The sequence below is a fragment of the Nymphaea colorata genome, chromosome 8, assembly GCF_008831285.2.
Source record: "Nymphaea colorata isolate Beijing-Zhang1983 chromosome 8, ASM883128v2, whole genome shotgun sequence".
In the NCBI taxonomy this organism is placed as follows: Eukaryota; Viridiplantae; Streptophyta; class Magnoliopsida; order Nymphaeales; family Nymphaeaceae; genus Nymphaea; species Nymphaea colorata.
In genome coordinates, this window is record NC_045145.1 from 13246968 (window position 1) to 13264169 (window position 17202).

Genomic DNA, 17202 nt, shown 5'->3' on the forward strand with positions numbered 1-17202 from the left:
GTAATGGTCAACCGTGAGGGCTCGAGCTCTTCGGACAAAGCGGAGCAAGCATCTAAGCCAGGGGCACAGGCAGAACCCTGCGTATTCGGCAAGCGATTGACACCCTGAGGTAGTTAAAACCGGGAATGTTGGCAAACCGAGCTATGTTACCTGAAAGGGGCTGATTATACAAAAAAAAATGACGCTAGCTCTACGAACAACAGGTTTTCATAATCTACTTTTTCCACTCCAACGACCCTTTCTAGTTACTCATGCCCTTGGGACGTCGAAGGTACCACCAGCATCCACAAGTCCAGACTCCCATCTCAGACATTCCACGCAGCCGTATCCACCCACCGTTTCCACCCTAAAATGGTGCTAGAAGAAACTAGTGGCGAATAAATGTCATACTAATAAGCTACTTTTTCTATACCGAACGACCTTTTTTTGGTTGCTTTACGCCCTTGGGACCTCGATAGCACCCACACCACCGTCAACGGGACCAAACCCACCATCTATGCAGCCGTATTCACCCACTATCTCCATACTAAGATGATGTCTAAAAGAAACTGCAATGAATAGCAAGAATACTAGCAAATAGAAGGTATTGATTCAGGAGCAGTGTTTTGCGATAAGATGGTTGCAGAACCATAAGGTAAACGAATGTGATGGACTGGAGGTAGGTGGTGGTGGCAGAGGATAAAACAGCTAGCTTTGCCCTTATAAGAATCAAGAGACGTTCGTTTCAATGCGCAACCAATCACCTAGGAAGGCATAGGCAATCCTGTAGGTACAAGCAACTACTATGAATTCTAAAGATGCATAACAAGGGGAGAGCTCCTTTTTAAAAGGAAAAAAACAGTTTCCTAGGACTGCTAATGTTCAAAAACTTTCAAAGCATATAAATTTAAGAACATGAGATCCATCGTAACAGAGAACTTAATCGGTTTACAAACTTACACGAACTCAACTGTCAGCTCACGCTTAGAACTTCAATCTCAAAAATCAAGACTGAGTTTGGTTGTATACCCCATGCAGGAAATCCACTTGCTCCATACGCATAATCTGGAGAGCACTGAAACAGCAAAAATGTATAATAATTCGCAATCATGCCACACATGGGATGCTTTTTTCCTTTTACTAAAATATTGGCATCCTTACATTTTTAATATACAACAAAATGTCTGTAAGATGCTCTTTTACCTATTAGTTTCATACAGTTGCCAGTTTAGGTTTCTGCAGTCATTATATGTTATTTGCTATGACATTGCCACTTCTAACTATGGTCCTCAGTGGCACAAGATTTCAAGCTCCCATTTGATCTAGAAAATATCTACTGTTCATGATCTGACAAGAGAGTGGTCTAAAAAATATTGCTAAAATTGGTTTACAAACCATAGTTACGAAAATATTAAGAAATTAGCTGAATCAAATTAGAATAGTTTGCAAAGTGGATCAAGTTAAAATTTAAATAAAGGGACACAATAAAAAATAAGACTAAATAAATAAAAAATGTCACATGCCACCATGAAAACCGACCCCGTATAAATAAAAAAGGATACAATCTGATCCGTAACACATATAGCTTCTAAAACATATGGCATATCACAGTGTTTTCATGGTAGAAAAGGTACGTCGTACCTCAGCTAGCTGACATTCATATTTGGTTTAGTTAATCCACGCATATCCATTATCCAGTTACCATCATATCTATTACATGCATTGATACTTATCCCTCTACGTATAGGGCAAATTAGATCATGAATTTCACCAGTCCCAACAACCTAGATTTGTAAGTTTACCTTTCTCATCAAAAGTTTATTGTTAAGCATTAAAATGAAGAGATATAGACAAAATTGTCAGGGAGTCGTTTTGTAGAGATGACGATCTGAGTTCCCCACGTATATGTTTGTGTTTATCTATAGAAGTATATTCCAGAGAATTTAGATCCTTGCCCCTCTCCCCACCCCCCACACAAAAAAAAAAGCATCATTCACTTGCCCTGAAAACTCAAAGGCCCAAATTGCACGAGAATTAGTAGATCAGAAATCCAAGTTTCCTGCTACAGATTATTTGATCCGGTACACATTTATAAGTATATAGACAGCTAGAAATGCATAAATAATTGTGTAAAGAACCAGGTACCTCTTCAAGTACATAGAGGTCAACAACTCAACAATGCTTTTCAAATATTTAGCACTATTTAGTATTTTGTGCTAAACACACTCACTAAAGTCCATTTAGGGGGATCCCAGAAAACCGGGAAGCTATTTAATTAGTTAAAAACATGAAGACATTGAACTGGCTATCCATATGATTAAATACTTCGTATGTCAAATATGTTCATGTCTTAAGTTTAGAGCACTTACTGTTTCTTGAGAAAGTTAAAAAAAAGTACTTGCGTGCATCTGATCGTTAGACTAGTAAATTTGGAAATGAAACTTTTTTTTTAAGAGGCATTAGGACAAGCTTGAGCACATAGCTTTTGAAGAAAGGAAAACAAACTAAAGGAAATATTACCTGAAGACGAGCAACTTCTCCCACTTGCATACCCATTACACCTTCATCCCAACCTAGGCATAAATAGATAGGGAACCTTCAGGACAAAGAAATGTATGGCTAAGAATGAAGAGTTACCCATTACTTGCAGAATCAACTAAAAAGTATCACATTTTCAATTCTTTATTTCATCAAAATGGGTGCTCAATTTTAGCAATATGATGCAGGAGCGGATGCAAAAGAGATCCAGTTCTCATAGTTTAAGTTTGTTTATTGTCTTCTTTTATTTGGATCCAGATCCAGGGATCCGCTTTTAGTCTATATAACCACCTGTGCCTGTCATCGTGAACTAATTTCTTTTATTATATATTATTGCTTTAATACATGAAAAGGACAATAATGCCCTGCTAGAGAGAGAAGAAAAACAAGACTAGGTAACCATGCCTTACACAAAAGAGCACGACTCTCCAGACCTGGGTCCCGATCTGATGTCTTAAAAGCCTCCTCAAGTTACACATGGTTTTGAATGACAAAAAACTTGCCTTTGGGGAACCAAAACCTGTGCTTTATCAATTTTTTTTCTAAGGGATCAGTCAATGGTTTTCAAATGTGAACTTAAAGGGGCTCAATTTCTTTGTCTAATCTACTAACCAATGAGATTTTGATATCTTAATATGGTTCATCCGATTGTGACAAACGCGTTTGTAAGAGATACACTTTGATTGTCTCCAAGTAAAGATGATCTCGACATAGGCTCTCACAATATGGTCAACAAATGTCTAATTCACGTGACATTTGTGGACAAAAAATTTATAGCTAAAAACGTGATGTGGACAGAAACAAAAGCAGAAAATGCAGAAATTAAAGAAAGATTTGTTTAGTATATGAACAGCGACAAACAAGATGATTTGAAGCTGAAAGAATGCGAAGCGAGAGTAAAGAAGTAGGGTTTTACCAATACAAAGAATTATGGTTAGAAGAAGCTAGGTTTATGTATAAACTATAAACCTACGAAGTGAGTAATCAACAAGAGACACGATAGCTTGGAGACAAAACAGATTTTGTTTGGGTATAAAAAAAGGGAATAGTATAAGAAGGATTTTACCGAAAGAACATAGAATCTCAACTTGAAGTAGATATGGATCTTTGGAGACACACAATTTGGAAGCAATCACAGGTGACGGATATAACATTGCTCCATTTTCATGTTAGAATTTCAAGAAATATCACATAATCAATTAACAGAAAGGAAAAAGAAAGTGGCACAAGGAACAAGAAAGAGGTTAAGAAAGTGGCGCACATTAGTCATGGGTCACAATCTAAGTCACAGGGCTATGAGTACGGTTCAGGTATGGATACGGAAACATTAGAAAATGTGGGTACAGGGGCACAACATGATATGCATACGTGTATATGCAAAGTAAGAGAAAAGGTCAACACGAAATCAACATCTAAGTAAACAAGTGAAATAAATAAGAAAACATTACATGTTAATATGTTAATAAACAATAACTCTAAAAACAGGATGAAAACTAAATTGGAAGAATTTAAATCAAGTAAAATAAGTAGTTGGGATCAGTTTTGATACAAGAAATACCCAAGTGTGTCCAAGTACCCACTTTGGGTATGGGTACGGCGACATGGGTACGTGGATCTTATTGAAGTACCCATGTGACTTAAGTCACAATATGAGTAATGACCTAATCTCTTATGTTATATGTTGCAGCCTTGAGACGTGGAGAGAGAGAGAAAGAGTTGAAGACGCGAGAGTTGGGAAGAGAAAACGTGGTCTATTCACTAACCCTAATCTCTATTATAAAGAGATTAGGGTAGAAAGGAGATTTACAGAGTACATCAATCTAAAATAAAGAAAATATTAAAGAGATCTTATAACTCTTTAATATTACAAAGACCCACCTAGAAACATAAACTCCTCTAATTTCAACACTCTCCCCCTCAAGCTGGAGCATACATATTAAACATGCTCAGCTTGCCACACCATTTAGAGAAATCACCAACAGGGAGAGCTTTGGTGAAGACATCCGCAGCTTGATCTTCTGAATGAACATGAATAGTGGCAATGGTTCCTGCTTGAACGAGATCCCGAATGTAATGGCAGTCAACTTCAATATGTTTGGTTCTCTCGTGGAAAACTGCATTGTTTGCAATATATGTGGCTGCTCGATTGTCACAATACATCTTCATAGGAAGTGGAATCGACTCACTTAGGCTAGATAGCATGGATCTAGCCCAAGTCATTTCTGCAGCAGTTTGAGCCATAAACAGAGAATGATCAAGAGGAGATCTCGCAAAGCCACACTTTGAAACTACCTCAGAGAACTTGTGAAACCACGCACGAGGACTCTGCTTGAGTCCATAAATAGCTTTCTTCAGCTTGCACACTTTGCCACACTCCTCCTGTCGTTCAAACCCTGGTGGTTGTTGCATATAGACAGTCATCACCATACAAAAAGGCATTTTTGACATCAAGCTGATACATGTGCCAGTCATGGTGTACAACCACAAAAATGATAAGACAAATGATTCCCAACCAAGCAACCGGAGAGAAGGTCTCAAAGAAATCCACACCGTAGGTCTGCGTGTAGCCCTTAGCAACCAACAGAGCTTTGTATCGTTCCATAGAACTATCAGAATTATATTTCACTATGAATACCCACTTAGAACCAACAATGTCACAATGAGAAGGAGGAACAAGTTCCCAAGTGTCTCGCTGAACTAAAGCATTCATCTCATCTTGCATAGCCTGTCTCCATTGGGTATCTAATAAAGTCTGCTGGTGACATGTAGGAATTGTATGAGTAGTCAGAGCTTGAATAAACTGTTGTATACTTTTGCCAACACCGTCAGTAGACACAAAATGAGATATAAGATGCAAAGTACATTATCGCCTACCTTTGCGAAGAGCGATGGGTAAGTCTTCACAGGGATCAGATGGACTAGGGATACTCACTTCAGATGAACTTACCTCCTGAGAAGCGGTTGGCGAAGGATCATGAGAAGGGTCCCGTCGACGTGTGTAGACCAGTGGAGGATCACGAAACTTGAACACTACAACCGAAGAGTCTTTAGAAGAAGATTCAAACGAGAATGACTCCAAAGGAATATGAGGAATAGGTAGTGGGTCTGGTGATTGTGGCATCACAGTAAGAATGGGAGAGGAGCTATAATAAGGTTGAGACTCGAAGAATGTGACATCCGCATTGATATACTCATTTTGAGTCAATGAATCAAAGCATTTGTAGCCTTTATGGTTTCTGGAGTAGCCTATAAAGATACACTTAATGGCTTGGGCATCCAATTTATCACATGTGGGTCCAAGTATGTGAACAAAGCATGTGCAACCAAATACTTTGGGAGCTACTGGAAATAAGGGTCGTTGAGGATGCACAAGTTTAATGGGAACCTTGTGGTCAATGGAGGATGAGGGTAAACAGTTGGTTAAATAACAGACAATGAGGATGGCATCTCCCCAAAGGTATGCAGGTAAATTAGTATGAAGACGTGAGAGTTGGGAAGAGAAAACGTGGTCTATTCACTAACCCTAATCTCTATTATAAAGAGATTAGGGTAGAAAGGAGATTTACAGAGTACATCAATCTAAAATAAAGAAAATGTTAAAGAGATCTTATAACTCTTTAATATTACAAAGAACCACCTAGAAACATAAACTCCTCTAATTTCAACATTATATTTATATACCAATGCTTTAGTACATTCAAGAGGATAATAACATCCTACTACGCATCTTTATTTTCCATGTGTCCATTTCGGCCTGTTTGATGGCCACAAAATTACTGTAGAAGCCAGAAGGGGAGAAAAAAACTTTTTTTTTTTAAATTTCCCCCAAACCACCAAACACAAAAAAAATCTGCAAAAACGAGCTTGAAATGAAGATTTTTTTTCACAAAGAAAAGTCAGCCCTTGAGAGGACTGACCTTTTTTTCGTGAAAAAGTATCTCCCATTCATTCCACTCTCCACCCGTTCTTCTTCTATATGTACTGAACTTCGTGCATGCGTCTCTATTTTCATTCTTCTCTTTATATCTGCTGAAAATCGCCCCCGCCTCTCTTTTCACCTCTCTCTCTCTCTCACCAGTAGGAGAGGCAAGCAGTTAAGAACTGTCCAATTCTTTGGAATCAGATACATCGACAATATCTAACTCACAATGGTTTATTCTCAGAGTCGCTAGAGTTCTCTTTTAATCAGCTATATCTATATGCTGGGGAAAAAAAAAAGGGTTTACCACCCTCCCAAAAAAACATTCGAGAAACCCCTTTGCAGTGCTGTCGATGGAGGACAGTGACAAGGAGATGGTGATTTCCTCTCTGCAGCAACGCTGTCAAGTGTCAACTCAAGTGTTCAATAAGGAAATCACAATGAACACAATCGTAATGTGAAAAAACCTCAACACGAGGAAAAAACCACGATTAGAGAAGGATTCCAGTGCTCACTAGCTGTGGGTCCCTCTCTCACTTAATTCTCATTCACACACCGAAAATAGGGTTACAAATGCTCAAATAGAGCTCAACATGAACAATGGGTCAAACAGGGTCCAGACCCAGACCCAAACATACAAACACGTCAACATGAAGAAAGTGGTCAAGTCCCAAATTTCAAGCCCCCATTGTGATGCTGACAGCATAGGATTGGTTCATGAATTTTTCTTATTTATCAAATATGGAAAGGTTTTTCAGGAGTATTATTTCATGCTTGTCAAACACAAGTTTAAAAAGAAAGGCTGGAATTTTATTTCTTGCAAGAAGAATCTGAAACTTTGTTTCATGATTTGCTTCTCAGAAATCTATTTTTTGTGGCCATCAAACGGGCCCTTTATCTTGAAAAACTTGCAGTCACTGAATGGATTCAGCATGGTGTTTCAGCAAGGACCATAGATACATGAAGAATAAACAACCATACCAACTTTGAGTCTCCAAAGCAAACATAAGGAGGGGCAAAATTAACTGAAGAAACAAAATTACCTTTTATAACTGAACCTTGCCCAAGCTTAAAAGTGAAAGGTCTCTGGCCTGGATCTTTAGTGCTGAGTTTCCATTAAACAAACGTTTAATAAGGAAAATATGCATAATCTGAACTGGAAGTGCTACCAATACAGCTTTTTGGACAAGAAGAAAACAGAAGGTGCAGTTCAAGGATCACCTCCAGAACTTCTGAGACAGGTCACCATTTTTGCCTGCTCAAAAAAGAACACCAAAATATAAAAAGGACATCTAGAGAAACAAAAAAAGACCATCTGAAAAACAATGCAAGTGATAGATTTAGTTTTCAAAAAATAAGAAAGAAAAATAAAGGCTGACAGACTATATATATATATATATATATATATATATATATATATATAGAGAGAGAGAGAGAGAGAAGAAGAAGAAGAGAAATTTATGGTTTGGCCTCTTCTCTTTTCTTAAACTATTGATGATTCTTATGGATTTTTAGTGATTTCGGTTTTAGTTTGGGAATTATCTACAGGAAAAGTTGAGAATAAATATAAAATATGCAGTGTGGTAATTAACTTAAATCTGAACAGATTCGTTTTAGTTAGTTTCACAGATTTCATAAAAAAAAAAAATACAGTAAGGTGATCATCTACAAAACTCGGTCATGTATAAAGACTATGCAAGGAGCAGAACTGAACAGGACTTTTCCTCTGCTTATGAGCAGATGGCGGTTAATTGTTTTGCTAGTACAGTATGCATTGATTGATTGCTCCTTCTAAATATTAGAATTTGCGATGAAACGTCTGCATATTCGTCTCTATGTAACGACCTTCAGTCTGCATGTGCTGATTTAAAAGAAAGAAAACTATGTTGCATGGACACTTCAAAAAAGATGAAGTGTCGGATCCAGTCGCATCCGACACTGACACGCCTTGACACGGCTGGGACATACCATTTTTTGAACATGAAGTGTCCAAAAAATGGACATGCGTGTCCCCTTTCCTTTCTCTTTTTTCCTTTGCTTTTCTTGACACCTCTCTTTTTTTTCTTTTCTCTCTCTCTCTCTCCCCCTTTTTAGAAGGACATCCTTTTCTTTCTTCTTAGAAAAGGAAAAGTCCTTCTTCCAGCTTTAAAAGGACAACCTCCTAAAAGAAAGACAAGATCTATTCTTCAACTTATAAAAAAGACTTTATTTTATTCAACTACATTTTAAATTAACTCATATAAAATATATATACAAACACAAAGCAATAAAGTTATGAAACAATAATTGATTATATAACAGATTTTAGATTAACTTTTCTTATACAAGTTGTTATTTGTCCCAATGTTGTAAAAGGTGTACATGCTTCATGCTCTGAAACATACGCCTCGAGGCATTTTTAAAAAAACATGCCTCAAAGCAAGGTGGAGAGGCGCACGCAACCTGAAGCGGGCGCCTCACCTATATTTACGTCTCATGACTGAAGCTTATGCTTCAGGCATATTGTATTTTATTCAAAACAATTAAAATTTCATTTAAAAATCATTTAAAGGAAATGAAAAAGGAACCCAAAGGAAAAACTGATCGGGCTTCATTGTTCAGGCAAAGAGGGAGAAAGCGGGAAAAAGAAGGAAAGGGAGACACTGAAGGTTTGCTACCAATGTTGTAAATGGTGTACGCTTCAGATAAATCATGCTATGTGTCAATTATGCAAGCACTCTATATACTGCTCACGTTAGGATAGGTCAAGCCGTACGCAAATTACGTAGGCCAACATTGTATCCATTTGGATTACATGTGGCTATGGTGTGTGTATGTGTGTAAGAGAAGATTAATATAAGGTATTCGTTCAATATGTACATAATCTTAATTGCTTTTTCAATTTTTTATTATCATATATGTATATATTATAATTCACAACTTTGTCCGTGAAGCTTACACTTCAACTAACGCCTCACTTCACCTCGCCACATGAGGAGCTCAACGCTCGCTTCACTTCTTGCCTTTTACAACATTGATTTCTCCTATCTCTTTACATATATATATGGTCTAGGACGTAGCTTTAGCCTCTTATTTGTCTTTTTCTATGTTTCATGGACACAAATATAGGTGTCGGTGTCAAACACAAATGCGGGTATATATATATGTGTGTGTGTGTGTGTGTGTGTTTGACATTGACACTTGTATTTGTGTCCATGCAATATACAAAGAGACAAATAAGAAGCTAAAGTTACGTCCTAGCCTAAGAGGTCAAGAATTTTTTAGTTCAGTTAAGGTTGCCATGAAACTCAACTCGTGCCCATGGAGGAAAAAGATTAGAAAAGTATTTTGGGGGTTAATGATAGATGAATTCTTATATAGATTATCAAATGAATTAGACCTGTTGAGATATTGGTTAATCTAAAGCAATTCCATATTTCAACCATGTTTGAGAGATTTAAATACATGTAAAAAGCTTTGGGAGTAAGAAAAAGAAAATGCAAACCAACAATGATGAAGCAAGTCTATGTCAGGACTGGCCGCAAGGGCTGCCATGGGGTGGTGACCAAAAGAAAAGAATCTTTGGAAAGGGCAGGCCTGCAATGACTATGAGTGAGGAGCAAGTCCTCTACAAAATCTCCCTGCTTAATTAGACAGTTGTCAATATTGGGTGCTTGAGTGCTCCTTATGGGATAACATTTTTAACACTTTACAAACTGTAATGACCCGGCCCACTCCTCGGCTTGGGCCCCTGGTCTGGCGGATCCCAAACCGCCCCCTAGCAGTTTTCATTCCAGCTTCAAAAAGACTATGAACCAAACAACTAACACCTTACAACCCCTTTTATAAGTCTTTGCACATCTCTCACAATCTTCAATACAGAACTAAACTTTTGGAGTGTCACAATCCACCCCTCTTAGGCATACGCATCCACACGTGTGGGACCTCAGGACTGACAGATCTCAATCTATCCTCTAGCAGTTTCGGTTTCAATCTCAAAAAGACTAAGAACCAGGACAACTAACAACTTAATAACCCCCTTTATAAGTTCTTGAAGATCTCTCACAATCTTCAATACGAGACTAAGCTTTTGGAGTATTACACAAACACTCCCTCATCAATTAGATTGTTGTCAATCTTGCATGTTCAAGAGGTCCTTGTAAGGCAGAGACCAAAACAAAATTACACAGTTACCAGTCACAAGATTCCAGCGAGGGGGAGCGAGTCCTCCACTAGTTGAACCCCAAGCAAGAAAAGCAAGCTTTCCGTATGGAGGCAATAGCGAAAAAAGTAAACAATGTGGACACATGGCTGAAGAAAAAACATGAAAAGAACATTAAATCTCAAACAGAAGGGTAAAAACACATATTGAAGAGCCATCTGATGCTGTTTTCGGTTAATTGTATTATAAATCGCATGCTAAGTTATTTTCTTTCTTGTAGTTGCCCATTGAGTCACTAGAAGTCTGGAACGCAATTCAATTTATTTGTCTACGACTTCGGCTAATCATGCGATCGAGGGGCAAAGCAGCTGATATGCAACAGTCTTCTCAGCGTAATCCAAGTTTTGATTGTAACTATTATGTAATTGGTTAACCAGATTCGGACATAGATGGTTTTGAGAAGATGAGGAGGAAAAAAAAACTAGTCGTGAATCCTAATGGTAGGAACATTTCAAGTTGCATATGCGCTTTTGGTAATTTAATTTTCCGTTAGTTGAAAACGTTATAACTTTAACTAAGTGTTTGAAGTTGTTGGTTTCACCTCATCTGTTCAAATGACGGTTCTTCTCCTCTACAGTGCGAGCAGTTCGAAGAACTCCAAGAGGTTGCATGGTTTCATGACCTGCACCTCAATGCTGATTTCTTCCTTCAGACTACCTACAAAGGTCCCAATTAGCGCTTTCAGAGGCCAGCTTCTTACCATGTTATTGATTGTTTCAAACTATTCTTGGTATTTCGTAACGGTTCGAATCTGCCAAATCATACAGAGCTCGATGTTGTAATCAAGGTAGGCAGACAAACCGAAGCTTTGCGTAATTGCTCCCACTAGAGATTCCCATTTGGGTTTCCCTGATGCACCACCATCCAATGGTACCACCGAATGGCCGATCCTCTGAGACGGACTGTCGGGTGCTTCACCTTGTTACCACCGACTATCCCCTGGCAGTCAAAATATTGTTCCGCCTTGAAGATCCAACTTATCACATACTCATTCTTAAGCGTAGCTTTCGGTAGTTCAAACAAAAAATAGAGGTGAGAGAGGCATTCGTCCATGTACACATACATTATCACAATTTTGACGGCACTAGTCGTAGTGAAACTCTCGTAACATGGCGCGAAATCAACGAGAGTAGGAGTCCAACGGGGGAGATGGAAGAAAAAAAAATCCTCTTGATAAAAAAGCACATGCATCGATCGCCCAAAACTGTTTCCGTGTTAAACAGCAGATAAAGAAGAAACCAATTCATGAAAAGCACCCGTAAGAAACAACCTAACGGGAAATCCGATACGAGAGAAAGAGGAAAAGGGCGATAGCCAACAAACCGTATCCAGTGCAATGGACTGTAACACTTTGACCAGCGGTCGGTTTGGGGCCGTTTCCTGGTCGCAGCACTTGCTTCTCGACGCCCATCGCTGCTGGTCTCCTCCGCCACTTCTTCAGCCAACACCAGATGTCGACGAAGAGCCCAACCCTAATACCGAAGACTCGCGGTGTCGGTAGGGGCTCAAATGGATCGGATTTGGATCGAATTTAATAAATTCAGCGAATGTTTAATTCCTGGAGATGTTACCCGCACGAGACGGACGTTCAATGACGACGGGCTCGCCTCAAAATTGCTCGATTAAACTCAGGCTCTCTATCCATTTAATAAATGAGCGTAAGTTTAAATTGAAAAATAGACTCCGCTAAGTAAACGAGTTGGGTTCAAGCTGGTCGAGCCATAAGCTCGAACAAAACTTGTGAAGGTTTTGTTAATAATTGCTCTCCCCGCCAACTGGAGCCAAGTTCACACCCTCGAGCTCGGCCTTTGGAGATTCGAAGTCGCTGCCTTTGAAGACTTAAGTCTTAAACTGCGTTCGAGCTAGGTCAAGTCAGTTTGTGCAACCTCTATAATACCCAACTAAGGTTGTGAGGTCGGGCCTCTCGTTATAATAATTAATAATCAATGACGACGATGATGATAGTATAGGACTGACCAACGGCCTGTTTTGTTGCCCTTGAGTTATAATTCCAGACCGATCGTCCGAGCATTATAATTCAGAGATAGCTGGAAGATGAAAATGGAAATTTCCAGATTGGGCTTGTCTTTGGTGGCCCAACTATTAACTCCGGCAAGGCCGTTCTATCTTCCTTTTCTTCCATCATTCGCTGATTCAAGTCTACATTTACACATCACTGTTGTTTGTTTCATTAATGGTTTCTTACAAGGAAAATTAATATGTTGTGAGGTTGAAGGATTTGTCCGTCCAAATGTCTCCTATTTGCATATGTTTATAAATTTTCCATTCATGCCATTTATTGCTTTGGATTCACAAGTTCACGAGGTTGTTTAAAATTTAATAGGAGACAAATTGACTGGAATAATACCTTAAATGTCAAAGAGTAATTTGTTAGTAGGCGCCATGTAGCTCGAACACAATATTAGGCTTCACTCATATATGTAGACAGACGTATATTTGTCGTAGTGCACAATTTACAGTTAGTATGATTTATAATTCTCAGGAGCTGTTTCAATGAAATTGGAAGTTGAGCCTTAAAAGTGTCGTATGTTTTTTTTTTTTTTTTTCTATTTTAGTGCATTTTTAAAATAGACGAGTCTTCTTGGCAACTCGATCTCTTATTTTGCCAACATAAAACGATGTACTTGTCTGGTCTGAAAAGACCTTTTCTTGTCATGTTTATTTTCTGTAGTTAAAATATTTATATAAATCATTCAACTAACTTATCCGATGGTTCATTTGGACTTTCGCCTTTATATGTGACATTCTGTCAAACCATAGTCTAGTTTTCATGAAGTATTGAAACGTATGCTTAACTGAAACCAGTCTGAAGTATGCATGAAACTTGTTTGAATCATATCTAGCTGATTAGTGAAGATTGGGGACTCTTGTCCAATTACGGTTGTAGCTTGATCAAGTTTCCTTATGTTTGTAACTCCAAAAAAAAAAGGAACCTAAAGAAAAATTGACCAAAATATTTTGGATTTGTTTATCAGCAAAGGTGCATGTGCACAATGGACTTCAATAAAATACAATCTCTTATTTAGGAGGGATGAATAGAACATTATCTCAGTCCATGTCCTCTATAAGTGCATGCATCAAAAATTCACAAATGGTGATGTTGTCAGCAGCATATAGAAGCAAAATAAGCACTTGATTTCATAACCAATCCAATTCCTCGTTATGCCAACTCGTTCTAACAGGAAATTTCTCCCAGATATAGGCAACCATCAAGCCAGCAGCGCTGCTGGGGGAGGCAGCACCATTGAGGAGGGCCACATGCGGGAGTAAGAGAATAAGAAGGCGACGACCATGGTCATGGCGAGGAATCTGAGACAGAAGGGTCATGATTGTCTAATAAGCTGTGGGAACATACGCTGGAGGTGGAGCCATTCCTCTTATAACACGTTATCGACGGTGGTGCAGGGAATACACAAAGATCACTGATGGCTTTTATTTTCTCATCATCTTGGTTTGGTGTCTTCGTGGAATCATTTGAAAGCATTTAAGCGAGACAAGGACCAAGGTCGACGATCGGCTCTCCCTGTCGCCCGTCGCCATCCTCCACGCTGCCGAAGCTACGGGTCCTTTTTAATTTTTAACGGGGCATTTAGCTTATTAAATAATATGTTTTTTGTTCAAGTTGAGAGCAACAGTCAAAAGTTGAGCGGCCATTCATGCGAACAGCCCCTTTCACCTGTTACGGCCCCTTTCTTACTTACCTCAGGTGATTGGCCCATTTCACCGTCACGTTGAGAGGCCGTAACACCCAAGTCCTTCTTCTCATTCATTTGTTGTTTAAGACAATCGTTATCGAGCCACTAGTTAGGCGATCAACTGTGATTTTTTCAAAATAATTTAAATTTTGGGGATCCCTACATCACAGCTCAAACACAGTGGTCGGAAGATGAACACAGAGACATACGAGATGAAAAGAGCGAAAAGCGTCCCGGACATTAGTTTGTCACACCAAGCCATCTTACGGCACACATTCGCAACGCAAAAACAACTAAAGTCTGGTAGAGGAAATAACGAAAACACGACTATCATCCGTCTAAGATACGCACATATATATATATATATATTGACAGAACAGAGAGACGACACTATTCATAACAGGACGTCGCAGTGATTGCGTGGTAGTCACATTATTATTCTTTTATCACCACGCAATAATATTATTCATAGTTGCGGTTCTGTTGAAGAAAGTGGCGCCGTCTCTTCCGTCCCATCTCATTTAGAAGACAACCAGTCGGGTAAAATCAATCAACCCCACCATTGATGGACAGCAACTCCTTCCTCCCTAAGCATCCCATAGAGGGCCAGACACTCCCAATAGGCCATGCTTCTGCTCCCCCTCCGGTTCCCATTCCCCTCGTCCTCGTGGTCGCAAACCAGGAAGAGCTCGTCTATCAGGCACACTGCCTTGCTCCTCACCATCTCCCTCACCACCTCGAACTCGCCACCGCCACCCCAGCGGTCTCCCTTTCCCACCTCCATCTTCACCACAACATACTCTTCTTCCCGGATGTTGCGCTTCAGCCAATTCGAGAAACTCGTGGCCACCATCCCAGTTGCTCCGCCTTTTCTAGCCCATGTCACTGCCGGCTCGTACCTGCCCCCATCGAAGTCGCCCTCCAGCACGTAGATGTCGAAATCCCGGCCTCTTGCTGGATAGTTCTCCATGAACCACTCTCCGACGCCATCCGCGCGACGGCTGACCTCCACGTACACGTGCCGAGCAAAGGATGCGAGGTCCTCCCCCATAAGATCGGGAAGATACTTCACTCGTTTCAGATAGCCTCGTGAATCCACCCACGATTCCCTGGGCGGCTCCAAAAGGACGTCTTCCAGATCTCGGATCGCCCTCCGTTTCGCGTCCGACGTGGGGCATAGGCCATTACCGGACTCGGCCATCCCTGCTTCTCGGCCACCGTCGCCCCCTTCGTTCATTTTACGAATCGCGATTACCGTGTTGGACGTGGGGGCGTGGAAGTGGCGGAGGTACACGATCTTGAAGTTTGGCGGCACGCTGACCGAATCAGTGGCAGATGAGAAGCGGAGGGCAGCGACACCCCCCACCCGGAGAACGGGTCCGATCAGCAGCACCGAATTGAAGCCGTTAGCGGTGAAGGCGAAGTCGACGGTACCGTCAACGATGAAGCCGCGGCCCTTTCCGTTCACGTCGACGAATTCAAGGGGCGGAACGGCGCCACCATCGATGAACATGCGGATCTCGGCTGCCTCCGAAGACCCGCCGATGAAGACCGCCTTTTCGCCCACCTTGAATAGCCCCTGGTCGAGGAGGTCCTGAAATACGGCCGGAATTAGCTGCTCCGGAGAGGCTTTTTCGGTGGCGACAGCGGCTACGCCGGAGTTCTGTCCGGAGGGGAAGATAGCGGGGACAGTGCGAAGATATTGGAAATGGCCAAGCCAAGGCAGCGCGAGCATAGCGAAAGTCAAAAAGAGGGATCTGGCAAAGAGCCTCAGAACTCTGAAATCAGGAAAGATGATGACGAGTTGATTATCGCAGGAGTTCGCTCGACCTGTGGTCTTCCGAAAGACAGCACTGTTTCCATCCATGGCCGATCGACTAAGGGAGCGACGGCAGCAGAAGCTCGTAAAACCCACTTCTCGAGGATCTCGCGGTCAAACGATCGGAGAAGGAGATCGGAGGGAAACACTGAAAAAGTTGCGGGGATAAGGCCAGGAAAACAAGAGGAGAGGACGGATTAGCGAGTGCAGAAGCGGGCGGCAGTGTGATTCCCACCCACAAGTGCCACACGGGTCGACATTGTTCGGAGGTAGAGGAGCATCAGTTGCTTCATCCGCAGCGCCTCCATGGTGAAAACCATGCACTCGCCTCTCTCTCCCTCTTTCTTGCTCTTTCAGCTCAGACACCGCCCATCAAAATCTTCGTCTCCTCTTCTTCCCTCTCCTGAAAAGATGTTCTGGAGCCGAAGGAGGAGGAAGGAGAGAAGGAGGCAAGGCGAGAGAGTTAACCACAGCCCCTCCGGCCCTCTTTTTATCTATTTGCTTCCTACCTATATGAAATATGTACAGACGCGTTTGTTTCGTGGACGAGTGAAGTCGACAAAGAGAGGAGGAGAATAATTAATACCGGCGGGCCAAGGGAAGAGACGGGAGGGTGGTTAATTTTAGAATGGAGGAGGAAGAGGAGAAGGCTTTCCATTCGTGAGGGCAACAGCGCTAATTAAGTGGGATGCCGTTGGGCGCTTTCCTCTTTCTTAGGAGATAAAAAAGGAAAGAAGAATTTCTTTTTTTTTTTGAAACTTAAGCGTTGCACCTTTTGGCCATAAGTTTGAATATCCACTTCACCTCTTTAATCTTTTATGTGGGCCTCAATGTGTGTTTGGCTGGTAGCTGTTGAATAGATACCAACTTTTATTATTGCTATATAACTTTAATTAAAGCATTAGAGGAAGAAAACGGTAATATATATATATATATTCTTCACGAAACATAAAGTACAGATTTCAATTAAGAAAGACAATGTTGAAAAACATAGATTTTCATGTCTTCCAACATTTCACGATTTAATTGG

At 40.6% G+C, this 17202-nt stretch overlaps 2 protein-coding genes across 2 annotated transcripts; both read right to left on the bottom strand.

Annotated features, from left to right (window-relative positions):
* Positions 1-798: 798 nt before the first annotated feature.
* LOC116258673 (peptidyl-prolyl cis-trans isomerase FKBP12) lies at positions 799-12159 on the bottom strand. Its single transcript, XM_031635968.2, has 5 exons — positions 11961-12159; positions 7658-7691; positions 7480-7541; positions 2500-2552; positions 799-1054 (listed from the first exon to the last, which is right to left on the bottom strand). The coding sequence occupies exons 1-5, from the start codon at positions 12046-12048 to the stop codon at positions 953-955; spliced, it is 339 nt and encodes a 112-aa protein (XP_031491828.1). The 5' UTR covers positions 12049-12159; the 3' UTR covers positions 799-952.
* Positions 12160-14686: 2527 nt separating this feature from the next.
* LOC116259681 (uncharacterized) lies at positions 14687-16799 on the bottom strand. Its single transcript, XM_031637559.2, has one exon. It carries the CDS (start codon positions 16218-16220, stop codon positions 14904-14906), a length of 1317 nt encoding a protein of 438 aa, XP_031493419.1. The 5' UTR covers positions 16221-16799; the 3' UTR covers positions 14687-14903.
* Positions 16800-17202: the final 403 nt, after the last annotated feature.